The sequence below is a fragment of the Poecilia reticulata genome, chromosome 18 (assembly GCF_904066995.2).
Source record: "Poecilia reticulata chromosome 18, P_reticulata-male-v2, whole genome shotgun sequence".
Taxonomy (NCBI): Eukaryota; Metazoa; Chordata; class Actinopteri; order Cyprinodontiformes; family Poeciliidae; genus Poecilia; species Poecilia reticulata.
The window spans coordinates 24,239,762-24,266,506 of NC_088847.1; the positions used below are offsets into that span (position 1 = coordinate 24,239,762).

General features: G+C 42.9%; 2 protein-coding genes across 3 annotated transcripts; one reads left to right on the forward strand and one right to left on the reverse strand.

The window, feature by feature from the left end:
* Positions 1-1,946: 1,946 nt before the first annotated feature.
* LOC103461570 (H-2 class II histocompatibility antigen, E-S beta chain) lies at positions 1,947-5,581 on the reverse strand. Its single transcript, XM_081599385.1, has 6 exons — positions 5,449-5,581; positions 4,519-4,791; positions 3,758-3,971; positions 2,524-2,591; positions 2,267-2,380; positions 1,947-2,179 (listed from the first exon to the last, which is right to left on the reverse strand). The coding sequence occupies exons 1-6, from the start codon at positions 5,501-5,503 to the stop codon at positions 2,154-2,156; spliced, it is 750 nt and encodes a 249-aa protein (XP_081455511.1). The 5' UTR covers positions 5,504-5,581; the 3' UTR covers positions 1,947-2,153.
* Positions 5,525-25,939, forward strand: LOC103460900 (HLA class II histocompatibility antigen, DR alpha chain-like). Of its 2 annotated transcripts, none has more exons than XM_081599387.1 (5): positions 5,525-5,605; positions 5,939-6,139; positions 6,253-6,501; positions 24,952-25,236; positions 25,332-25,939. In XM_081599387.1, the coding sequence occupies exons 2-5, from the start codon at positions 6,082-6,084 to the stop codon at positions 25,457-25,459; spliced, it is 720 nt and encodes a 239-aa protein (XP_081455513.1). In that variant the 5' UTR covers positions 5,525-5,605; positions 5,939-6,081; the 3' UTR covers positions 25,460-25,939. The 2 variants fall into 2 exon arrangements, with proteins under 2 accessions (XP_081455513.1, XP_008401442.2); XM_008403220.3 differs by lacking the exon at positions 5,525-5,605 and adding an exon at positions 5,709-5,847.
* The last annotated feature ends 806 nt before the right edge of the window (positions 25,940-26,745 follow it).

Below are 26,745 nucleotides of genomic sequence, written 5' to 3' on the forward strand. Positions count from 1 at the left end.
TGAATGTCCGACTCACCCAGCCTTGCAAGAACAACAGCCATCAGTGATCTTGTCTATATTTATGCTGAGGGTCTGAGGATCTGCTGTTTTCCTCATCGACTGGTAGCATTTAGCTGCACAATGTTAAAGGCATCATGTGGCTAAAACATCTTGATGTCGTCCAAAAAGACGACATGAACTTGTTGGTTCCATTGTTGTGGCTGATATTTAGTGAAAATCCGGCAGAAATGCTAAACTAATCGACTCAGAAATATTCTGCAGAGTCAGTCAAAATGAAACATCCCATAGAAGCTATTAGCTCTGCGAGGAGTTAATGTGAGACATGAAGCCACGTGGGACTTTCGAGGGTTTCTGGGCGGAGCTTGGTGAGGTCACTGACACCTGAACAGAATCATGGTTGACCTTAAATAACCCATCAGAACTCAGAATAAATGCGCCCCCTGGTGGCAGAAAGGATAAATGGCTCCTACACCAGAACCTGTTGACTTTACATTGTTTGAACTTTCTCCACCACTGGTAACCATAGCAACAAGATGATTTTTATCACAGCTGATTAACGTGGACATAAGGCTGCAGAACAGAACCAGGAGGGAACAGAACCAGAGGGAACAGAACCAGGAGGGAACAGAACCAGGAGGGAACAGAACCAGGGGGAACAGAACCAGAGGGAACAGAACCAGGAGGGAACAGAACCAGGAGGGAACAGAACCAGGAGGGAACAGAACCAGGGGGAACAGAACCAGGAGGGAACAGAACCAGGAGGGAACAGAACCAGAGGGAACAGAACCAGGAGGGAACAGAACCAGAGGGAACAGAACCAGGAGGGAACAGAACCAGAGGGAACAGAACCAGGAGGGAACAGAACCAGGAGGGAACAGAACCAGGGGAACAGAACCAGGAGGGAACAGAACCAGAGGGAACAGAACCAGGAGGGAACAGAACCAGGAGGGAACAGAACCAGAGGGAACAGAACCAGAGGGAACAGAACCAGGAGGGAACAGAACCAGGAGGGAACAGAACCAGAGGGAACAGAACCAGAGGGAACAGAACCAGGGGGAACAGAACCAGGAGGGAACAGAACCAGAGGGAACAGAACCAGGAGGGAACAGAACCAGAGGAACAGAACCGGGGGGAACAGAACCAGAGGGAACAGAACCAGAGGGAACAGAACCAGGAGGGAACAGAACCAGGAGGGAACAGAACCAGGAGGGAACAGAACCAGGAGGGAACAGAACCAGGAGGGAACAGAACCAGGAGGGAACAGAACCAGAGGGGAACAGAACCGATCCTCCATCCCAGGTGATCCAGGTGAGTCGGTCCGTCTCACCTGGATCCATTGGTTCTGACTCAGCCCATCAGAACCCTTTAATCAAACCGGGTCGGGTCTCTGAAAACAGAACCGGGTCATCAGTTCCTGCTGCAGCTGCAGAGTTCAGCCAGCAGGGGGCAGCATCAGAACCTGGTTCTGTCTGAACTCTGGTTCTTCAGACCGGGTTCTGATCCACTGGATCCTCCTCAGCCACCAGAACCAGTTTGAGTCGCTCACAGCGCCACCATCAGGGTGAAAGTGTTACTGCAGGTTTGGCTGCTGTTTTCACAGTAACTTGATGTTTAATGAAAATGAGCCATTTCAGGAACTTCCTGTTTAACTCACAATACGTTAGCGATGCACCGTTGCCTAGCAACCGACTTAGCTGCTCACAATACGTTAGCGATGCACCGTTGCCTAGCAACCGACTTAGCTGCTCACAATACGTTAGCGATGCACCGTTGCCTAGCGATGCACCGTTGCCTAGCGATGCACCGTTGCCTAGCGATGCACCGTTGCCTAGCGATGCACCGTTGCCTAGCGATGCACCGTTGCCTAGCGATGCACCGTTGCCTAGCAACCGACTTAGCTGCTGAAACCGGTTCTGGCTGGATCCAGTTCATGACGACATTAGAGGTTCTGATGGTTTATTGATTTTATTTCCAAACATCAAAGAATAAAATCTGATTATTGATGAAGATGATTAGAGGAAGAGAAGCAGCCGGGCCACCAGAACCAGAACCGGGCCACATGGAGAACTGGATCCTCCTCTGAGACGTTCTGGTTCTGGGTCAGATGGTCCAGTTCAGCAGGAAGCAGGAGGAACCAGAACCTCCATCCGGGCTCAGCTGGTCGGAACCAGAATGCGACCTGGAAGAGAAACAATGGACCGGGTCAGAACCTGGTACTGGGAGTAGAACTGGGTCAGACTGGTTCTGTCCAGGTTCTGGTTCTGACCTCTGGCCTTCCTCTTGTAGTAGATGAATCCAGCCAGAGACAGGATCAGACCCAGGATCAGTCCTGAAGCTCCGATGGCCAGTTTGTTCCTGTCTGAGTCCGGCATGGACGGTTCTGAGGGACAGAGAGGACAGAGGACAGGGGACAGGTTAGGACGGGGGGGCAGAGAGGACAGGGGACAGGTTAGGACAGGGGGGGCAGAGAGACAAGTCAGCCAGGTGTCCCTCCCCAGGTGTCTCCATCGTCCTCCTTCTTACCCCAGTCGGTGACCAGAGGCTCCTTCAGGCTGGCGTGTTCCACCCTGCAGGAGATCCGCTCTCCAGACCTGCAGAGACAGGAGCAGAACCGGGTCAGAACCAACAGGAAACTGGGTCAGACTTCAGAGGTTCTGGTCCTACTGGTTCTGGCTATAGTAGTTTTGGTTGTAATGGTTCTGGTTCTAACAGTCCCAGTGGTTCTAGTGGTCCTGGTTCTGGTTCTGACCCACCTGGGTGTGTACTCCAGCGTAGAGTGGACCTGGTAGTACCAGTGGTTCTGGTCCTACTGGTCCCAGTGGTTCTAATGGTTCTAATGGTTCTGGTTCTGACCCACCTGGGCGTGTACTCCAGCGTAGAGTGGACCTGGTAGTACCAGTGGTTCTGGTTCTAATGGTCCTACTGGTCCCAGTGGTTCTAATGGTTCTACTGGTCCTGGTTCTGGTCCTGACCCACCTGGGTGTGTACTCCAGCGTAGAGTGGACCTGGTAGTACCAGTGGTTCTGGTCCTACTGGTCCCAGTGGTTCTAATGGTCGTGGTTCTGGTCCTAGTAGTCCTCTTGGTTCTGGTTCTACTGGTTCTGGTTCTAATGGTCCTACTGGTCCTAGTGGTTCTAATGGTCCTACTGGTCCTAGTGGTTCTAATGGTCCTAGTAGTCCTCTTGGTTCTGGTTCTACTGGTTCTGGTTCTGACCCACCTGGGCGTGTACTCCAGCGTAGAGTGGACCTGGTAGTACCAGTGGTTCTGGTTCTAATGGTCCTACTGGTCCCAGTGGTTCTAATGGTTCTACTGGTCCTGGTTCTGGTCCTACTGGTCCCAGTGGTTCTAATGGTCCTGGTTCTGGTTCTGACCCACCTGGGCGTGTACTCCAGCGTAGAGTGGACCTGGTAGTACCAGTGGTTCTGGTTCTAATGGTTCTACTGGTCCTGGTTCTGGTCCTACTGGTCCCAGTGGTTCTGGTCCTACTGGTCCCAGTGGTTCTAATGGTTCTAATGGTCCTGGTTCTGGTTCTGACCCACCTGGGCGTGTACTCCAGCGTAGAGTGGACCTGGTAGTACCAGTGGTTCTGGTTCTAATGGTCCTACTGGTCCCAGTGGTTCTAATGGTTCTACTGGTTCTGGTTCTGACCCACCTGGGCGTGTACTCCAGCGTAGAGTGGACCTGGTAGTACCAGTGGTTCTGGTTCTAATGGTTCTAATGGTCCCAGTGGTTCTACTGGTTCTGGTTCTGACCCACCTGGGCGTGTACTCCAGCGTAGAGTGGACCTGGTAGTACCAGTCTCCGTCCTCCATCTCGTCAGTGGTGGTGACGTCTGATGTCACTTCCTGTCCGTCTCTCAGCCACCGGACTTTGATGGTTTTAGGGTAGAAATCATAAACTCTGCAGACCAGCATGGAGGGGTGGTGGCCAGCAGGGGGCGTCCTGGAGTGGAGCTTCACGGTGGGGGCGACTGGAGGATCAATGACGGGTTATTGGTTTGTTATTGGCTGGGATCAATACCTGATGATTATATCAATATTATCAGTTTCTGTGTTGATTATTGATGATAAAACCAGTTTGACTGGAGCTGCTGGGAGAACTGGAGGAAATAGATACATTTACTGGTTATTGATCCAAACTGATCAGGTTTATATAGTTATAGATAATAACTATAATTATAAACACACTGGGTCAGATAAAGTATATATAGATAAATCACAGATAATCAATAATGGATCTGATGTAACTTCAGTTTATAGTGAAAATAAAGTTTATATTTATAAATTATTTTTTCTGATTGTTTCCAGATTTAATTGATTATTGAAAGTTTCTGTTATTGATATTTCGATACATTTAATATTGATGATCAATTTATTAATGTTTAATATTAAAGTCCAGCAGTAAATAATTTATCAATAACCTGATCAGATCCATAATCAGATCAATATTGGTTAATGCTGATCAATAATAAATCCAGTTTAATGATTATCAGTCAGGAATCGATCAAATCGGCTCACCTGATTTATCCAGTGGATTCCCGTACCAGATACCGACGTTGTTCAGACAGTAGGTCTCCCTCTGAGCTTTCCTCCCAGCGATCTCTGATGGGTTGCTGTTGAACCGTTCAGCGTTCTTCACTCCCAGCTCCGTGTATCCAACAAACTTCCCCACGTTGCTGTCAAACCTGATGAACTCCAGCTTGTTGTAATAGTCGGAGTAGATGTACTGAATGTCTTTGAGCTCAGACGAGTTAAAGACACAACGAGTCACTCCAAATTCTCTGAATCCATCTGGAACCAGAACAGAACCTCAGCATTGATTCATTATCAGTTATTGATCAGATCAGGCCCACATTGATTACCATTTAATGGACTGAAGTAACGATTAGTGTATTGATGATCAATAATCAGTGATTCCAGAGCAGAACTGATCCAGATATTATAGTATTGATCAGATTATTGATCCTGATTGCTCTACAGCCTGATGCAGTTTAAACCATTGATCCCTATAATAACTAACAGTGATTATCGGTTATTGATCATTAACTAACAGTGATTATCGGTTATTGATAATTAACTAACAGTGATTATCGGTTATTGATCTTTAACTAACAGTGATTATTGGTTATTGATCATTAACTAACAGTGATTATTGGTTATTGATCATTAACTAACAGTGATTATTGGTTATTGATCATTAACTAACAGTGATTATCGGTTATTGATCATTAACTAACAGTGATTATTGGTTATTGATCATTAACTAACAGTGATTATCGGTTATTGATCTTTAACTAACAGTGATTATTGGTTATTGATCATTAACTAACAGTGATTATTGGTTATTGATCATTAACTAACAGTGATTATTGGTTATTGATCATTAACTAACAGTGATTATTGGTTATTGATCATTAACTAACAGTGATTATTGGTTATTGATCATACCTGCAGAGTGGACGGTGATGATGACCAGCAGCCAGCCGAGCGCTGATGGAGCCATGTCTCTCTCTCTCTCTCCCAGTCACAGCAACTAACTGGTTCTGATGGGACCGGCTGTAAAAACCAGAACACAGTCACATGACCCAGCATCACTGGTTACCGGGTAGAACAGGCTGGAGACCAGAGAGAGGAACTGGTTCTGGTTCTGTTCTGGTTCTGTTCTGGTTCTTCTGTCTGCAGGAACTTTAGGTTCTGGTTCTGTCCCGGTACCAGGTCTCTGCTCATCCAATGGACCGGTTCTGGTTCCACAGAGAGAAACTAAATGAAAACTATAGAAGAACTGGATCTCCTGACAGAACAAGCCGACTGATCAGAACCGGATCAGAACCGGACCAGAACCAGCAGGTCAGACAGAATTTAATACATTTAAAAGAACAAAGTTTACAGATAAAGATCCACCAGCTGGTTCTGATCCGGTTCTACTGGTTTCCTCCAGAACCAGTCCTGGCCTCCAGCAGCCCCAGCCTTCCTCTGCCTAGCTCCTGGTGACGTCACAGCCCTCCTGCCCTCTGATTGGCTGCTGCCAGCCTTTGGTTCCAGCAGCAGCTTCAGTTTCTGTCAGAGTCTCTGAGAGCCTGAATGATGAAGATGAAGCTGCTCCTCTTCCTCAGCGGGGTCCTCTGGGTCTCTGCTGACGGTGAGTTTCTCTGGTTCTGACCGGGTTCTGATGGACCCGCTGGTTCTGACCGGGTTCTGATGGACCCGCTGGTTCTGCTGCAGGTTCTTCATCAGTTTCTCTCTGTGTTCTAGTTCTACATGAGGACCTTGCTATCACTGGATGTTCAGACTCTGATGGAGAGATGATGTACACTCTGGATGGAGAGGAGAAGTGGTACGCCGACTTCAAGAAGAAGGAAGGAATCCAACCTGAGCTCCCTCTTGGTGGTCATTTCAACTACGTGGAAGGAACTTATGAAACAGCTGTGGCTAATCAACAGATCTGCAGAGGAAACCTGAAGGTCGGTCGCATCGCCATGAAGGACATTCCAGATGAAAACGGTAAACAACAATAACTATTTAAACTGATTGATTTTCTCCTCTGATCATTTTGATCATAAACTAATAATTATTAATCATAATATGTAAATTAAACCCAGTCAGTGAGGAAACATCCTGTTTATCTGTTTATTAAATCTGTTCAGTTTATTATGACTCTATTAACTGTTTATTAACCATTAATAACACGCAGAGCTTCATTAATACATGAAAACATATTTTACTCTCTGGGTTGATTCTATATGTTAAACATTTAATGTGAATAATTTAATATTTATGGCTCTTCATCTGATTTATATAATATTATAATTAAAACTTTTTATTAACTTTATTCCATCAATAAGTTAAATAATTTATTTACTAAACCTTAAAATGAATCAGAAACAAAAGAAACAGAATAAATAACTAAAATATTCTCACAGATTCAATAATTAGAAATAAATCAGGAATTGATCATTTCATCAATAATCAATAATCAATAACTGTCCTGCTCCCAGTAAAGACAATGATGGTTACTGGGAACATCCCATAATAGAACCAAACCCAGCAGGTCAACATGAGAGCTGGAGGTCCGGTTCTGGTTCTGGTCCATCAGTTCCTCTCTAACAGACCTGCTTAGCCCCGCCCCCCGGCCAATCAGAGGGCAGCAGCTGTGTGACCAGCCAATAGGGAGAGAGATCAGATTAAAAAGCAGAACCAGATTTAATCCAGATTAAAACGACACAAAGAGAAACCAGAGATCAATATCTGATTATGATAAACTATTTATGAACTTTAACCCTGGAGTCAGGCTGAGAGGTTAAAGGTCAGGGGTAAACGGCCAACACCTGAAGACCTTTGTTAGCGTAACGATGACCTTTAGTTTCAGTCTGTGGCTCTGAAACCTTAAATATTAATAATTTACAGTAAAGAATTAAAAATGTGAACTTTGACCTTTGACTGTCAGTAAGTTCAGACCTAAACCTGCTGCAGGGTAGAAAGAACTGATGATGCAAACGGTGAGGTTAGAGTTCAGCCTGTTTTATCCTGGGATATTTAAATGGAGGCCAAACTTCACTACATTCTGTCATCATCACAAAGTCCAGTCAGCTGTGAGGCTGAAGCACCACGAGCCTTTAACTAGGCCAGGTCTGCAGTGAAAGGGTTAATGCTGCAATAAAAGGGTTAACGGCTGCAGTGAAAGGGTTAACGATGCTTTGGTTTCAGCTCAGAGAAACTTTCTGCAGATGTTCAGTCAATGCTGCACATCAGGCTGTTTTCACCTCTGATGCTTCCTTCTGAGGATGGAGAGAGAACAGCTTCAGGTTGATGATGTGAAACATTCTGCAGGTCAGATAGGCACCTAACATCTCTGCCCGCTAGCTAACATCTGTACCTGCTAGCTAATATCTCTGCCTGCTAGCTAACATCTGTACCTTCTAGCTAATCTCTCTCTCTGCTACTTAGAATCTCTTCCTGCTAGCTAACATCTCTACCTGCTAGCTAACATCTCTACCTGCTAGCTAACATCTCTGCCTTCTAGCTAACATCTCTACCTGCTAGCTAACATCTCTGCCTGCTAGCTAACATCTCTACCTGCTAGCTAACATCTCTACCTGCTAGCTAACATCTCTACCTGCTAGCTAACATCTCTGCCTTCTAGCTAACATCTCTACCTGCTAGCTAACATCACTACCTGCTAGCAAACATCTCTACCTGTTAGCTAACATCTGTACCTGCTAGCTAATATCTCTGCCTGCTAGCTAACATCTGTACCTTCTAGCTAATCTCTCTCTCTGCTACTTAGAATCTCTTCCTTCTAGCTAACATCTCTACCTGCTAGCAAACATCTCTACCTGCTAGCAAACATCTCTACCTGCTAGCAAACATCTCTACCTGCTAGCTAACATCTCTTTCTAATTTTACTAGAAAACAAATCAAAACCCAGTAATTTTGCTCTCCTTCAGAAATTGCTGTAACAATGAAAAGTTGTACCATTGTAGGGATCCTGAAGGTGGCGCTGTGGGGCAGTTCTGAGTGTTTCTGGATGGTAATGCAGCTCATTATTTGTGTCATTGTTAGTGATTCAGGCCACATGTTTTTATCAATACTCAGATTAGCTCTAGATTTAACCCACTTGGACTGACGGGTATTTATTTTACCATCACATCCAAAACCACTGGGCTTCATGTGCAATGAGTCCACTGAGTGTTTGAGTTTAAGAGCACATGGTTTATTATTTACATTAAATTCTGAAGACTTGAGACTCGACTAAACAGAGACTTGGTTCCACGTCTGGGTCAGAAACAAGAAGTAATGGAAACAAACGATACTGAAAATGTCAGATTGTTTAATATGGAATCTGAAACACATGAAGTACAATCTGTCGGTAATAACCTGTTTATAACATCTTTATAACGTCAGTTTACTTTAATATATGGAACTAAATCTTTTTGGTTAAGCTGTTTTAGTTCTGGGATCGTCACATGTCCAATATTTTACTGCTAACTTTGTTTAAAAGTTAGCTAGTGTAGTCACAATGATTTAATACATCTAGAGTTATAGATCTAGAGTTATAGATCTAGAATCAATGCACAGCTTCAGTTATTACAACTGAAAACCAGCGATCAGCCCGAAACCTGGGAGTAGTGATGACCTCTGACCTGAACCTTCAGAGCCACATTAAGACAGTCACAAAGTCGGCCTTCTATCACCTGAAGAACATCTCTAGGATTAGAGGACTGATGTCTCAGATCAGAGAAACTCATCCTGCGTTTATCTTTAGCCGCATTGATTCATGCAGCAGCGTCTTCACAGGTCTGACTAATAAATCAATCCTCCAGCTGCAGCTGATCCAGAAGCTGCTGCTGCTGTTCTCACTAAAACCAGGAAGATGGAGACCTAACTCCAGGTTTAAAGTCCCTCCTCTGGCTCCCTGTAGCTCAAAGAATAGACTTTAAAATCCTGATGTTAGTTTATAAATCACTGAACGGTTTAGCACCACAATACATTAAAGATCTGTTATTGCTGTACCAACCGTCTGGAATCGTCATCCGTGTTTGTTATTCTAATTTCCCGCCATGTTGGGGTTTTCCTGGATTATCCTCTGGAATCGGGATGTTCTGACTGGAATCGGTTCGTGTTGCTCCTCCTGCCTTGGACACACGAACCGATCGAACCTGTTGGACTTTATCAGCTCTGTGGTCACAGAGGTTTGGAGAATCGGCCGACATTCTGAAATCTTTCCGTCTAAACCAGACTTAAGACTCACAAGCTCTACTCATCTCCTCTCGACCCAAACGCTCTGACTCTGGTCGCTATGGTAACGTTTACATATCCTTTCAAAATAAGATACAGATGCGCCACAAAAACAAACATTTTACTTTAGTGAACATTTTAACTCACGATAATGACTAACGGAGCCCTGAGCTTGTTTCTCTGCAACCAGACGGTCCATCAGGGAGTGATGGGAGACAATAACACCTGAAGTGTTGCTGATATCCACAGCCTGCTTGGTCTCTACGTGGTGAAGCAGCTTGAAGCTTCATTGCCTCATTAGCAGCCGGTCGCCGCATGTTACGCAGAGCGGCTTGTAATGTGGGACTCACCTACCGGTCCGGGATAAATCCATCCTCCTGTCTCTTCTCTGGGCCTTTTCCCCTTTGCAGAGAAACTTTCCAAACACATCTGATCTGTTTCTACTCATTCTGCTGCTTGTGGCTCAAGCAGCTAACCCTAACCCGTTGCCATAGCAACTGACAACAATGCCACTTTGTGTTTTAGCATTTAACACCAAAAACATTCATGAATTTTGCACACAGATCAGAACATTCAGTCTGTTGTTGTAGGACGTTTTAGGCTTAATGTTTTATTAATAATTGCTGTGGTAGATTAGCTTCTACTTTACTGAATTATTTAGACATTAACTGTGGCCCACAAAACGCATTTAATTAAAAAACTAAACAAAAACATCTTATTGCTGTCTTACCTTTACTTATCAATGAAATCCATGCGCCGCTAATTCTGTATAAAATATCCGTTCATCCAAAGCCAAGTTGATCCTCCATGTCTTTTCTACTCCGTCTGAGAATCAAACTGTCCTGAAGTAAAACCTTCAGCTCCGGTGTTGGTCTAACTTTAGTTATCATCTCCTGCTTCAGTTGAAACTTTAGAAAACTGTTAGTGTAGAAATGTATCTTTCATGTTGACGAGAGGAGAAAACAAATATATCGCTGTACGTATTTACTGTGTGGCTAGCTCCATGGCTAGCTCCATGGCTAGCTCCATGGCTAGCTCGCTGTGTCTTACTCTGCAGTTGTGCTGTCACTATATCTGGGATCATGAGCGCCCCCAGCGGTGAGGCCAGAGAACTGCCTGCCTCACCTCCAGTCTGTTCTCTGCCGTTTCTCCTCCCACACAAAACACGATACACACACAGTTAGTGAGCTGTGTGAAGCTGACACCCCACCCACGTCAAAAAATCCAGCAAATAGTCTGAATGGTTAGTGCTCCGTTTGTGTAGGTTTGTGACGTTAAAATTTTCGTTTGTGCAGCTTTCGTCTTTGAGATATTAAAAGTTATAATTTTGGCCGATGACGTCACCGTCACCCTATCACGTTCCAAATCAAACCTAAGTGTGGGCTACTTCTTGTAATTCTTCAGATTCTCAGCTGTTGTACAATGTGTACATTTTGTTTTGAACTTCAATAAAGACTTAGAACAAGAAAAAATGTGTCTCATTTCAAGAAATGTTTTAAGATAGCAATGTTTTTTCACTTCTCTCCACAATAATTGAATCCTGCTAATAAAGGACATGCAGCCTGACCCTGACGTAATGTGTATAACCTGTTCAACTGTGCTTTGATTTCGGAGGTGGTCTGAAGAATTATATTCACATTGTTGATGTACTGTCTGCTGATTATGCAGCAAACGTGTAAAAACATTACATGAGCCTGTAAAGGCCAATTTGCTAGTTGAGCATTAATTACTTACCTTGTTCAAAAATCAAAATCGGGGTTGAAAAAATTCCAAAAATGACTTATTCAAAACGATTTGAGACCGCTAGAATATTAACGAGAGGTTGAAATTACACTTGCTCTGCCGCCAAAACAAGATCGGGGGTTGTGGGGGAGGGGGCTCACTACAGTGTGGGGGGAGCCAATCCCAGCTGTGTGAGAACTATGTCAAAGTTCGCAAAACATGTGGAGCTTTTTCAAAATCCTTGAAGCCCATACACATTTAATGTAAGAAATTGGATGAAATGAAAGTCGTTGCATTGAAAATATATTTACTAAATATTAAGTACATTACTTGGATGAACTTTGAAATAATGACACATTTCCGTTTTACTCTGCAAAAACTTTGCTCAAGCAACTAGCAGGTTAGAACAGGTTATACACATTACGTTAGGGTCAGGCTGCATGTCCTTTATTAGCAGGATTCAATTATTGCTACGTTCGTGAAAAAACATTGCTATCTTAAAACATTTCTTGAAATGAGACACATTTTTCTTGTTCTAAGTCTTTATTGAAGTTCAAAACAAAATGTACACATTGTACAACAGCTGAGAATCTGAAGAGTTAAAAGAAGTAGCCCACACTTAGGTTTGATTTGGAACATGATAGGGTGACGGTGACGTCATCGGTCAAAATTATAACTTTTAATATCTCAGAAACCAAAACTGCACAAACGAAAATTTTAACGGCACAAACCTGCACAAACGGAGCACTAACCATTCAGACTATTTGCTGGATTTTTTGACGTGGGTGGGGTGTCAGCTTCACACAGCTCATTTAGCTACAAACACACTGTACATTAGGTTAAAAGTCCGTCCATTCGTTTAGCACTACATTACCCATGATGCATCTGTTCGTTTTTGTAGTTCACGTAGATGAACAAGTTATTTTCTGTGCTTCTGAGACTCGGTGGCATAAAATCCATCCAGGACAGCATCCAGCATCAATCCTTCTTTAGTCCCGTGTCTATGAGACCTGTGTGCGTTTTTATTACGTAAATATAAATTTTTCTGCCTGATATTTGGGTTTCTGTCAGTTATTAGCTTAGGATGTGAAATTAGCCTCGTGTTTCTCTGGCTACCGATAATGTTGGAGCTATTTATTCTTTATTTTCTTTATCCATTTGAATTTTGTTAGCTTATCCTTAAATTTATATTTTTTGTATTATTTACAGAACTTATTTGTAGGTTAATAATTGTTGATTTTATTTATCTTTTGTTTTATTATTATTGTTTTTCTAAGCAAACAGGAAGTGAGGTGGGTTGGTCCACTTTCTATAAGTGTAGGAGCCTGGTAAAGGACCAACAGGCATTTGGGTTTGGGGCCTATGGTTTTTACCAGTGCAAGAGAGGTAGAAGGAAAAGTTATCTCTGTAATTGTTTTCTTTTGCAAAGATGTCAAGAAATAAATAATGAAGAACAACTTACACGTTTGGATATTGAACTTTCTTTTGCCTGCGTTAAAGAGAACTGAATCCAGTGCCTCAGTGGCTTAATGGAACTTTGTTGGATGTTTGGTTTAACAAACAATCGCCACTACATCAGTAAAAACCTCCCCATGGATCAGTAAAAAACACCCCATGGATCAAGTAAGGAACCAGCCCGTGGACTAAAAGGACTAAATTCCGACATCAATTGACATCCTGGATTTATGGATTTCAAGGATCATCATCAAACAAAAGGTTGTGGATGGTCTTTGATGAAATCAAGCGACTGCTGCGTCAAGCCTGGATTGACACGTCACTCATTCATCAAACTGGTTCGTGGTAATATTGTTCAAGCCGTATAGGAAAACGGTGAAACTACTGGAGTTTAAAGACATTATTTCACTGCAAAGACTGATGAAATGTGTTTGATGTGACAAGTTGACGCCTAATTGGATCCAGGCGTGTGCCGACGCCCATCATGGAAATGTTTGTTCACAAGAATCAACCTCTTTAAACAAAGAGACACGTTTGTGCTTCATCTGTGGATTCTTGGATTATGCCGCTTTTGAATGTGTGAAATAATTCAAAGAATCGCTAAAATGTCTGATGTAAAGAGCAAAGAGGATGACACTGAGATGTCACAAGAGAAAAGAACCATTAAATTCACACAAAAGGGTTTGGAGTTTTATATAAAAACATGTCAAGAAAAACGAAGTTTAAAGTGTAAACAAGCTTCAAAATTTATGGAGAAAATCTCCGCATTAATGACGTCACAAGAAAATGTTCCGGATGTATCTTCTAACTTTGTCAAGTTTATTAAGTGCTATCAAGATGCAACCGATTTACATGAATCCTTCTTAAGTTTGCCATTACCAGAAGAAGAAGTGAAAAGGCAAACTGTATATTTTCGGTCCAAGGTGACGGCATTCTCTGAATTTATGGACAATGTAAAGGACTGGTTGCATGAAGCAGGAGATCCATATACTGAACATAAAATTAATGTTGATCAGGTTGTTGCAGATCTGGATGAAATAAATCCTGAAGACAGTGTATCTAATATTTCAAGTGTAAAACCACGTTCAAAAACATCTTCACAGCAGTCTCGGACTTCATCCACCTCTTCTGCTCGCATTAAAGCTGCGGCTGAAAAGGCAGCGCTCATGGAGAGATTCGCTGCGTTGAACAAAAAACATCTGATTGAAGCTCAAGAGGAAAAACTGAGACAAGAAAAGGAAAAACTGAGACAAGAAAAGGAAAAATTAGACTTGGAAACAGAGTTGGCAGCAACCAATGCAAAGCTTAATGTTTTAAAAATAAATTCAGTTGCTGGCTCTAAACGATCCGATGGAATGAACTCTTATTTTGAAAGAGCCCAATCAAAGGACACGCCCCTGCTAAATCCTCGCGCTGATGAGTTTGTTCCGAAAGAAAGAGCAGCTTCATCATCCGACTGTCCTGTCGTCAGACCTAAACAAAGGCAGAAACAACCTCAAATGGATCGTCTGAGAATAAAAGTTGATTCTTCAACTCAAGCAACACAGCAAACACAATGTCAATCTCCCTCTATCTCTGAGAACTGTCAGAATGATATTGTGAACATCATGCAGAGACAAAATGACATCACTGCCTTACTTGTAAAACAAAACTTATCGTCTGTTCTCCCATCCAGAAACATCCCTGTGTTTGATGGGGACCCCCTGCAGTACAGATCATTTATGAACGCTTTTGAAAACGGAGTGGAAGCTAAAACTGACAACTCGAGCGACTGTTTGCACTTCTTGGAGCAGTTCACTAGGGGGCAGCCTAAAGATCTGGTGCATAGTTGTCAGCACTTACCTCCTGATCAAGGTTATTCCAAGGCCAAAGATCTCCTCGAAGAACATTTTGGAAATGAAAATAAAATTGCTTCTGCATATATGGAGAAGATTATGAGTTGGACACCAATTAAAGGAGATGATGTGAAAAGTCTTCAATCATTCTCTCTTTTCCTTCAAGGATGTTCAAATCTAACACAACAAATTGTTTACATGAGAGAGTTGGACTTACCTTCAAATATGAGAACAATTGTAATGAAACTCCCATATAAACTGAGGGAAAAATGGAGAGTTACTGCTTATGAGCTTCAGGAGAAAAATGGCCACCGAGCATTGTTCACTGATCTGGTTGCTTTTATAATAAAAGAAGTAAAAGTAGCATCAGATCCAGTGTTTGGCAACATCCAAGACCCACCAACTGGGAGCAACTCTAAAGTTTCAAGTTCCAGCAAGCAAAGAAAGAAAGGAAGCAGTTTTGCCACTAATGTCAGCACAATTCCAGAAGCCAGGACTCACTCAGCTGAAAACAAGACCAAGTCTACTGCTCTTTACAGCTGCTTGTTTTGTTCACAAAGAAATCATCTGTTGGAAAACTGTATGCAGTTTAAAGCTAAAATGCATCGGGACAAGTTGACCTTCATTAAACAAAAAGGGATTTGTTTCGGTTGTCTGAAAGTTGGTCACACAAGCAAAGACTGCAGGAGTCGTTTGGATTGCAACGTGTGTCACCAAAAGCATCCAGGGGTTCTTCACATAGAGCTAAAGGAGCCAGGAGCCTCTACAGAACAAACCCCACAGACAACAAGGTCTCATGTCAACTTCTCAACTGCAACCACTCAGACATGTGGGCATATTGGGGCCGGTCATGACGACGATGCTGTTTTTTCTATTGTTGCAGTTAAAGTTAAAAGTCAAAAGAGCAACAAAGTTGTACAAACTTATGCGTTTCTTGATCCAGGAAGTTCAGGTACGTTCTGTACAGAAACTCTGGCAAAAAGTTTGAACTTAAAGGGCAAAAGGACAAATATTCTGCTGAGAACAATGAGTCAAAATAAGATTGTTAATGTACAAGTTTTGTCTGGTTTGGAAGTCTCTGGTCTGAAAACAAATGACTTCATAGAGCTACCAGATGTTTTGACTCAAAGTACAATGCCAGTTTCTACATTGAATATTCCCCAGCAGAAAGACATTGATCAGTGGCCTCATCTTAAACCCGTTAAGCTTCATAACATCAATGCAGATGTGGAGCTACTGATAGGAACTGATGCTTCAAACGTTTTAGAGCCCTGGGAGGTGATAAACAGTGTGGATGGTGGACCTTATGCTGTAAAAACTAAAGTTGGCTGGGTCATAAATGGTCCCCTGCACACTAGAAGCAACAGCAAAAATAAAAATGTCTGCACTGCTGTAACAGCCAACAGGATATCTGTTGAGCATCTTAAAGAAATGCTGGTCAAACAGTACAATCATGATTTTAATGAAAAATCATCAGAGGAGAAAACTGAAATGTCCAGAGAGGATCTGCTTTTCATGAACATTGTTAATAACTCAACAAAACTTGTTGGAGGTCATTATCACATTGACTTACCTTTCAGGAGTGAAAGTCCCAGCTTGCCGAATAACATCTGTGTTGCAGAGCAGCGCCTCCAGAGCCTCAGGAGGAGATTTGAAAAGGATGCTCAGTACAAGGAGGAATACACTGCATGTATGAACAACATGCTGCAACAAGGACATGCTGAGGCCGTACCAGTAGAGGAGTTACAGAAAGTTGATGGACAATTGTGGTACATCCCGCATCATGGAGTGCATCATCCCACAAAAGGCAAGTTGAGAGTTGTATTTGACTGTGGATCAACTTATAAAGGAACATCACTGAACAGTCAGCTTCTACAGGGACCCGACCTCACAAACTCTCTGGTTGGAGTCCTCATCAGATTTAGAAAAGAGCCTGTTGCACTAACAGCAGACATCGATGCCATGTTTCACCAAGTTTATGTCTCTGAAAAACATGTCAACTTTCTCCGTTTCCTGTGGTGGCGTCATGGCGACACATCAAAACCTGCACAGGAGTTCCGGATGTTGGTTCATTTGTTTGGAGCAGTGTCTTCTCCCAGCTGTGCAAATTATGCTCTGCAAAGAACTGCTGTTGACAACGCACAACAGTTTCCAGCTGAAGTGATTGATATAATCAGAAATAACTTTTATGTGGATGACTATTTAAAATCTGTTCCCACAGAAGAAGATGCAGTGCACACGGTGAAGAGGCTGACAGACCTCTGCTCTAAAGGAGGATTCAAACTTTCAAAATGGGTCAGCAACAGTCGCACAGTGCTCATGTCAATCTCAGAGGAGAGGAGAGCAAAAGATATCAAGAATCTGGATTTGGACAAAGACCAACTTCCAGTTGAGAGAGTACTGGGTTTACAGTGGAGCATTGAAACAGACGAGTTCAGGTTCAGAACGTCTGTGCAGGACCGCCCACAGACCAGAAGGGGCATTTTGTCTGTGGTTAGCTCACTGTACGATCCCTTGGGAATCCTGGCTCCCTTCAGTATGTCAGCTAAACTGTTGCTTCAAGAACTTTGTTGACAAAATCTGGAATGGGATGAAGTTATTCCCCATTCTCTGTCTAGAAAGTGGCTTGATTGGCTGGAGGATCTCCAGCTGATATCCAGTTTTAAAGTGGAGCGTTGCATCAAACCAAGCTGCATCAGAAAACCAGACAAAGCACAACTCCATCATTTCTCTGACGCAAGTCAAGATGGCTATGGAACAGTGTCGTATCTAAAACTGGAAAAGAATAACATCTCGCATGTTGCTTTCATTCTAGGAAAAGCAAGAGTTGCACCTATGAAGCAAACGACAATCCCCAGGTCGGAACTGACAGCTGCTGTTCTTGCTGTCCGAGTGAATAAACTGCTGCAAAAGGAGCTGCAGATACAGTTGGAAAAACCTGTTTTCTGGACTGATAGTACAACGGTACTGAAATACATCTCCAGTGAAACCAGAAGATTTCACACCTTTGTTGCAAACAGAATCTCTGTCATCCGAGAAGCAACAGATGTGAATCAGTGGAGATACATTTCCTCCAAGGAGAATCCTGCAGACGATGCATCCAGAGGCCTGAGAGCTGAGGAGTTCCTCAGATGCAGGAGATGGATAAATGGGCCAGAATTTCTCCACAGATCAGAAGAGGAATGGCCGAAACTGGATGTGGATCACCATGCAATTCCTGCAGATGACCCAGAGGTCAAAAAAGGACCTAACAGTAAGTGTTGTTGTGAAGGAATCACAAAATGCTGCGAACCATCTGATTCATTATTTTTCATCTTGGACAAAACTTAAAACCTCTGTTGCCTGGTTTCTGAAGCTGAAAAACATTCTGATGTTGCTGCAACAGAAAAGGAAAGAGTTTGCTGCTGCAGACCTGAATAAAAATGATCCAGAAAATCAAAAGAAAGAACTAGAAAAGCAGATGGACAGATTCAAGACGACTCTGAAGAAAGAAAATCTGACTCCTGAAGACTTAGCCAAGGCAGAGCTATCTATTATTCAGTTTGCACAACAACAGAAATTTACAACTGAAATGGCTTTAATCGCCAGTGGCCTTAAAGCAGTCTCTAAGAGAAGTTCTCTATACAAACTCGACCCAGTATTAGATGCTGGGGTCCTCAGAGTGGGTGGCAGGTTGAATAAAACAGCTATGCCTGTTGAAGCAAAGCACCCTGCAATTTTAACAAAGGATATGTATGTGTCTACACTGATTTTACGCCATATTCATCAACAGTTGGGACATGCAGGAAGAGCACATATGTTGTCCAGATTAAGACAAATTACTGGATCATAAATGCTAATTCAGCTGCCAGAAAAATAATCTCTCACTGTGTTGTTTGCAGACGTAACAGAGGAAAGTTTGTTGAACAAAAGATGGCAGATCTGCCAGAAGAAAGAGTTCTGCCTGACGTCGCTCCTTTCACAAATGTTGGAGTGGATTACTTTGGTCCTGTAAGTGTTAAAAGAGGAAGAAGTCTCCTGAAAAGGTATGGAGTTCTGTTCACTTGTTTCACCAGCCGTGCAGTACATCTGGAAATTGCATACACCCTCGATACAGATTCCTGTATAAACGCAGTCCGCAGGTTTATCTGTAGAAGAGGCCCAGTTTCCACCATCAGATCCGATAATGCCACAAATTTTGTTGGTGCAAATCGAGAGCTGAAGGAGAGTTTGGCTGAGCTGAACCATGCCAAATTCAAAATGCTTTTGTGCAGGATGGCATCAAATGGAACTTTAACATCCCAGCAGCCTCTCACCAAGGTGGAGTTTGGGAGCGTTTAATTCGTTCCATAAGAAGCATTTTAATCTCTGTTCTTAAAGAACAAGTTTTAGATGATGAAGGACTTCAAACAATATTTTGTGAAGTTGAAGCCATATTAAATGACAGACCTATTACCAAAGTTTCAGATGACTCAAATGATCTTGAGGCACTCACACCCAACCATTTGTTGTTGCTGAAAACCAAACCAGTTTTGCCACCAGGACTGTTCCACAAAAAGGATCTTTATGTCAGGAAAAGGTGGAAGCAGGTGCAATACATGGCAGAGCTGTTCTGGAAACGATGGCTTTCTGAGTACTTGCCTCTGATGCAGGAAAGACAGAAATGGACAAGAACTAAAAGATGTCTCCTTCCTGGAGATGTTGTCTTAATGGCAGACTCTACAGCTCCAAGAAGTTCATGGATGATGGCCAAAGTCTTGAGTGTAAACCAGGATGCCAAAGGCTTGGTGCGTTCTGTGCAATTACAAACAAAGACCAGTGTCCTGGAAAGACCTGTGACCAAACTAATTTTGCTACTGGAAGCATCACCCTGAGGAATCAAGAGCATGTTTGAGAGAATAGCTCCTTTTCCTTGTTAAAATAATTGTGATATTATCCACAATTAGGGGCCGGAGTGTTGGAGCTATTTATTCTTTATTTTCTTTATCCATTTGAATTTTGTTAGCTTATCCTTAAATTTATATTTTTGTATTATTTACAGAACTTATTTGTAGGTTAATAATTGTTGATTTTATTTATCTTTTGTTTTATTATTATTGTTTTTCTAAGCAAACAGGAAGTGAGGTGGGTTGGTCCACTTTCTATAAGTGTAGGAGCCTGGTAAAGGACCAACAGGCATTTGGGTTTGGGGCCTATGGTTTTTACCAGTGCAAGAGAGGTAGAAGGAAAAGTTATCTCTGTAATTGTTTTCTTTTGCAAAGATGTCAAGAAATAAATAATGAAGAACAACTTACACGTTTGGATATTTAACTTTCTTTTGCCTGCGTTAAAGACAACTGAATCCAGTGCCTCAGTGGCTTAATGGAACTTTGTTGGATGTTTGGTTTAACAAACAATCGCCACTACAGATAATAAGAGCTATTACTGTAATAACTCAGGTTCTCTGATATCCTTTGCAGATATACATCACCATTGTAGTAGCATATGAGGAAATTTATCGTTAATTCATATTTTCTGACGGTTTCTGTCATTTGTATGTTTATTGCATTTTACCGATAATCCATGTGTGGCGTTATGGTGCCCTCTGTTGGAGCTCTGTGTTACTGCAGGCCATTTTCATCCTGCATAGCCGCTTTGCCCCCATGGCTATTAATATGCACCGTTATTGTTTCTTCTGTTTCAGATAAACACACACACACACCATCACACACACACACACATATAGAAAACCAAATCCAACCACATGGTTCCTATCTCCACCTCATCATCTGTACCATCATCTCCCATGTACCTGCTATTATTCCATCAATAAACCTTCTAAGCTGCACCGGTGTAGTTGACCTTTTCCTTCTGACCGAGGAAGATTCAATTGATGAGAAATCTGAAATTAGAGCAAGTTAGAGGCGCACAGTCTCTACACATTATAAACATAAGCTAAATTATGGAAAATCAGTCCATATATTAAATGTTTTTAGCCATTTTATTGCCGGCGTACAGACAGGAGGAACATGCTGTCATATAATGGCAGCCAGTGCCGTTAGCGAGAGGTTGAGCAATCCCAGGTGAGGCTCAGCTGCTGCTGCCTCACCTGCTTCACTTCTGAGCATTTGAATGGGAAAATGTGACAATTCAGCGATTTTTAAGAAAAACTAATGAGAATTGGTTAAGCAAAGTAAAAAATAAATATGTTATAGAACAAACCACAGGGTGAAACTAGCAATATAAATGATTTTATATTATTTTCCATGATGACAGGTAAGGCTCTGCCTCCCCTGACCACGTCACTGAATAATACATAAAAAGAAAATATTTATTTCTTGCGCAGCCCGGTACCAATTGGTCCACGGACTGGTACCGGTCCATGGACCAATTGGTACCGGGGGTTGGGGACCACTGGGGTTGAGGATGTTTTATAAAGACCCAGGTTGATAGCGGCTCACCGCAGCTGCTAGTGTCCGTCTCTAGGTAACCATGACAACAGCGTCGGTCCGTAGCTTCAGGGGTCCTTTAGCTCCCACCACGAGATTTTAGCTGACCTTAATATTTCCTGTTTTATTTTGGTCATTATTCTTAGTCTTTATGTGTGAAAGGTGAGTCTATCGGACATTTATAGAAATACGGAACAAATCGCTTTCAGGACGCAACATTGAACTGCCAAAATATGGAACGACTGTATTTTATGGGACAGCTGGAACCCCATCTCTGCCTGCTACATTGCTAAAGCTAACAGAGTTCCTAGAAGAGGTGATCAGAGGACATCTTGTATTGTTTCTAGGAGTTTGCACCTTAGAAAATGTGCCACTAACGGGATGGAATCCATCTTGGAGAAGTTGCTGGTTTTGGTTCAGTGGAACGACCAAACTAATCTGGATGATTGGAACTGAGATAAATCGGAGAGACTTTAGGGAAGATTGAAACCCTAACCCTAAGACATTCTGTTTCTGAATTGTCTTCCCCCGTGTGGCCTTGGAAGGGCTGCATATCTCTAATCTCCTTGAAGACATGAAAACACAACGCTCTTCCCTCCTCACCCCTCCTGTTATCCATGCAGCTGTGGAGCTGAGCGCTCCAAGGACATTCCTAGATAAACAACACCTCTATCAGACTTCTGCCAGGAGGCTGAGCAACGCGGTTTCATGGCCCTGTGACGTCACCGCCTTCACTCATGTCTTTGTTTTGCCCTTTGTTTTGTCTGAATGTTGCCATTTGCCCTAATTTCTCCTCTTTTTTGTTTTATTGCAGTTCTCTCTATTTAACCCAGAAAAGGAATTAGAACAAACTTGGAATCCAGAGACTCTAGTTTATTAGTTTATTAGTTTATTAGTGACTCTTTAGCTCATATTCTAGAAACTGTAGTTCTCACTATTTAGCCATTTCAAGATCCCAACATGGCTGGTTCACCTTCTGTTGCATTTCATTTAAATTACTGCAAATTAGCTTCTTGAAAACCACCCAGGAGTGTTTCTTTCATCTTGATGCTCTGGGTTTTCGTTCCATGGCACCAAATGGACCTGTGGACGTCTGTCTTGTGTTTGTGGTGATGAGACAAACACAAGACACCAAGTCTGGATTTATTTAATCTGTCCATCGGGAGGTATTAGCATTAGCACCTAGCATGTGCTCCAGTTCTCCAACCCGATCTAAATAACAGTGTTGGCTGCATCAAATGTTATAAAGGTGTAATAACAACTCAGGTGGAGCTGGAGGACCAAACCACTTATAGGAGAGACTGAGGACCAGCAACAGTCAAGCAGACAAATACATGAAAAAACACATTGTGTTAATATTCAACTATTAATATAGACCCAGTTACACCAACTCTCCTCTAACTGCAGTTCTGTGAAATAATCCCAACAAATACGACCAACTGAATGTCAGTGGATTCATCCAAAGCTAAAATATCAGGATTTTTCTAGATATTCAAACATTTGTTCTGCTTCTCTACTGGATTTTTCAATAGTTTCTTATACTTACAAGTTGTTGACCTTCTGGAGAACATTTAGCTGTTTGGACGGACAGAAGGTGAAACGATGCTCCAGGTTTGATGCTTTAAAGTGAATCAGTGAAGTCTGGCAGAGAGCCGACGGTCTCCCATTGGTCACCGTGAGGCCTGAAGGTTTTCAGAGCTGAAGGTTTTCAGTCCTGATCAATGGGAGACCCAGTTTGTTGTGTTTTCTCCTTTTGCCAGTTTGGTTGAAAACTGATAAACTTTGTGGTTCTTTGTATGTAGTTTGAGTAAATACCCATCATTCAGTAGAAATGTTCAGTTCTCATGTTGATGCTCTGCTTTTCATTGTCTACCTGTGTGTAACGTAACTAAGGCGCCTGACTGACTTCGGCCAAAAGCTTCGGCTGTGGAGCCTTTATGTGTGAATAAAACATCAGACAGGAAGTTACTGTAGTCAAGCTTATGTTTTTATATACATTTAGGAAGATATGCAATAATATTTATAATAACAGTGATTTTCTATTAATATAACCAACAAGAAACAAAAAAAAACAGCAACAAAAACAAACCCTGATGACCCAAGAGTTTTTTCTATTGTAAGTCCATCTGTGAATCCATGGTGATTAATTAATTAATGATCCATCAATCAATAATCTGACTGTCTTTAGTCCATCATCCAAAGCAAATAGATCCAGAATGAGAAAGTAGTTCAGTTCATTTAACTCCAACCACAAAGTGATCCGGTAGATCATCATCATCATCATCATCATCATCCTGGTTCAAACAGGTGGAAGAAACCCTGACCTGAATGAGGTCATAGATAAAAACAAGTTCACATTTAAACAGAGTTAAACTGTTACACAAAATAACTAAACATTCAATAATTACAAAAAAAATGGCTACATGGAGAATTTCTCAGGAATCTTTAAAATTAATTTCAAGTTAAAGATCAAATTAAAGTTATTGATCAAATTAAAGTTTACTTTTAAGTTGTACCCAATTAAACTCAATCAACTTCAATAAACATATTATATTATATTTAGACATTACAATTAAGAACTAAGACAAAAACATTTTTACATTCAATAAATATGATTTAGATGCACAAAAACAACGACTAGAGTAACAAGTCAAAATTATTATTATGAATTTTCTAATTTTTTTTAAAATATAACTTCATTTAACTGATTTCCTTTAAGGTTTAGGACAGATCTGGCCCAGGTGTGACCTGCCTCAGGTGAACCAGCCATCATTACCAGACCTGATTCAGGTTGACATCCAGCAGAAACCCAGAACCGGGTCGGTCTGATCTGGTCTCTGGTTGGTGTGAACAGATAAACTCTGTAAAGGTTCAGTCCATTTCCTGTTCTGATTCATTAGTTCTTATTTCCTCTGAACCACGTGGCCCCTGACTGATCCACCATCAGTGGTTCTGCTCTGAACCATGTGGCCCCTGACTGATCCACCATCAGTGGTTCTGCTCTGAACATTGTGGCCCCTGACTGATCCACCATCAGTGGTTCTGCTCTGAACATTGTGGCCCCTGACTGATCCACCATCAGTGGTTCTGCTCTGAACATGGGCCCCTGACTGATCCACCATCAGTGGTTCTGCTCTGAACCTGTGGCCCCTGACTGATCCACCATCAGTGGTTCTGCTCTGACTGTGGCCCTGACTGATCCACCATCAGTGGTTCTGCTCTGAACTGTGGCCCCTGACTGATCCACCATCAGTGGTTCTGCTCTGAACATTGTGGCCCCTGACTGATCCACCATCAGTGGTTCTGCTCTGAACATTGTGGCCCCTGACTGATCCACCATCAGTGGTTCTGCTCTGAACATTGTGGCCCCTGACTGATCCACCATCAGTGGTTCTGCTCTGAACATTGTGGCCCCTGACTGATCCACCATCAGTGGTTCTGCTCTGAACCATGTGGCCCCTGACTGATCCACCATCAGTGGTTCTGCTCTGAACCATGTGGCCCCTGACTGATCCACCATCAGTGGTTCTGCTCTGAACCCTGTGGCCCCTGACTGATCCACCATCAGTGGTTCTGCTCTGAACATTGTGGCCCCTGACTGATCCACCATCAGTGGTTCTGCTCTGAACCCTGTGGCCCCTGACTGATCCACCATCAGTGGTTCTGCTCTGAACCATGTGGCCCCTGACTGATCCACCATCAGTGGTTCTGCTCTGAACCCTCCTGGATCAGAGTCTCCATCCTCCAGATCAGGTTCAGCTCCTGTCCCTCCTTCTTACCCCCTGGTTTCTCCCCAGATGCCCCCTCCGGCCTGGTGATTTACCCCAGAGACGAAGTGGAGCTGGGAGAGAAGAACATCCTGGTCTGCCACGTCTCTGGTTTCTATCCGGCTCCGGTCAACGTCTCCTGGACCAGAAACGGTCAGAAAGTGACTGAAGGAACCAGCATCAACGTTCCCTTCCCCAGTAAGGACGGCACCTTCACCCAGATCTCCAGGCTGCAGTTCGTCCCTCAGCTAGGAGACATCTACAGCTGCTCAGTGCAGCATCTGGCCCTGACAGAACCACTGACCAGGACCTGGGGTGAGGACACTTTGACTAGGCCGGAAGCAGGAACAGGAACCTTTAATTTAACCTGATTGAATCAAACATCCTGATGTGTCTCTTTCTCTCTCCAGATGTGGAGATGGACTCTCCTCAGTCCGGTCCCGGTCCGACCATCTTCTGTGGAGTCGGTCTGACCATCGGCCTGCTGGGAGTCGCTGTGGGAACTTTCTTCCTGATCAAAGGGAACGAGTGCAGCTGATTGGCTGGAGCTGATTGGCTGGAGCTGATTGGCTGGAGCTGATTGGCTGGAGCTGATTGGCTGGAGCTGATTGGCTGGAGCTGATTGGTTGAAGCTGATTGGTTAAAGCTGATTGGCTGAAGCTGATTGGCTGGAGCTGATTGGTTAAAGCTGATTGGCTGGAGCTGATTGGTTAAAGCTGATTGGCTGAAGCTGATTGGCTGGAGCTGATTGGCTGAAGCTGATTGGCTGGAGCTGATTGGTTAAAGCTGATTGGTCGATGGTTTATCAGTGATTCATGTTCAGATTTAAACTGTTTTTTTTTTTCATTCTTCACTTTAATCAGTTTTTCTTCATCATTGATGTAAATTTAATATAAACTGTTGTGAAAGTTTAAATCCTTTAATTGACAGAAACTCCAACATTAAACTGTTAACTGATGGTTTTTATCTAACAGAGAATAAAACCTGCTGTCAGTTAATAAATGATTAATTATTTCTACCAGTTTCCTGTCTTTCCTCCAGATCAGCTGGTTTCTGTTTCCATCAGATGATCATAAATCCTCTAACAGGACGAACCTTCATCTAGAATAACTTTAATTTTGTTTATTTTATTATAAATTAACTCAGCAGCAGTTTCCTCCTCTACATGTTTCCTCCATGAGTCTCCAGGCTGATGGAGCATCGATTCGCTCCATCAGCCTCCACAGGAAGTCAGGACAGCAGCTTCCTGGTGGAGGGAACCTGGTCAGCTTGGTTCTCTGATGGTGTCACAAAGTCGGTCTGACTTTTTGTTTTTCTAAACACCGGCTGATACTGATGATCTCTGGACAGTTACTCCTGTAGGAGTCAAATTATCCCACTGACCACATGGCGCTTCTGGATCCTCACAAACCAAACGTATTATGAACGGATCCCGTTTGGTTACAGTTGAATCCAGCAGAGCTTCCCGCTGCTCCTCAGCCCGATGAGCAGCGGGAAGCTCTGCTGACTCAGCAGCGGCTCTGAACCGACACGCAGACGGCGGCAGAGATGACCTCTATCTGACCCTCAGGGTGAAGCTTGGACTTAGTTTCCAGATGCAGTCAAACCATATTTCTATAAGAGCGTAAAGCTGCCAGGTTAGAAGCTTCAGTACGCAGGTGACGCTGATCAGCTGGGGGATAAAAAAGCCTGACATCATGACGCGTTGTCGCACATTACTCCGTAGTTTTAAAAAAAAATTTAAGGATTTTTTCGGCACTAGTTTATTTGACAGCAATCTGACTGTAAGGGGGCAGAGAGAGCAGAGAGAGGCCTGATGGGCCC

Coding starts and splice junctions, on each gene's coding strand:
- LOC103461570 (XM_081599385.1), bottom strand. CDS start 5,503: ATGGCTCCATCAGCGCTCGGCTGGCTGCTGGTCATCATCACCGTCCAC. Junction 3,972..4,518: donor GAATCCACTGGATAAATCAG/GTGAGCCGATTT, acceptor TTGATCCTCCAG/TCGCCCCCACCGTGAAGCTC. Junction 2,180..2,266: donor CTACAAGAGGAAGGCCAGAG/GTCAGAACCAGA, acceptor TTTCTCTTCCAG/GTCGCATTCTGGTTCCGACC.
- LOC103460900 (XM_081599387.1), top strand. CDS start 6,082: ATGATGAAGATGAAGCTGCTCCTCTTCCTCAGCGGGGTCCTCTGGGTC. Junction 6,502..24,951: donor GGACATTCCAGATGAAAACG/GTAAACAACAAT, acceptor GTTTCTCCCCAG/ATGCCCCCTCCGGCCTGGTG. Junction 25,237..25,331: donor ACCACTGACCAGGACCTGGG/GTGAGGACACTT, acceptor TTCTCTCTCCAG/ATGTGGAGATGGACTCTCCT.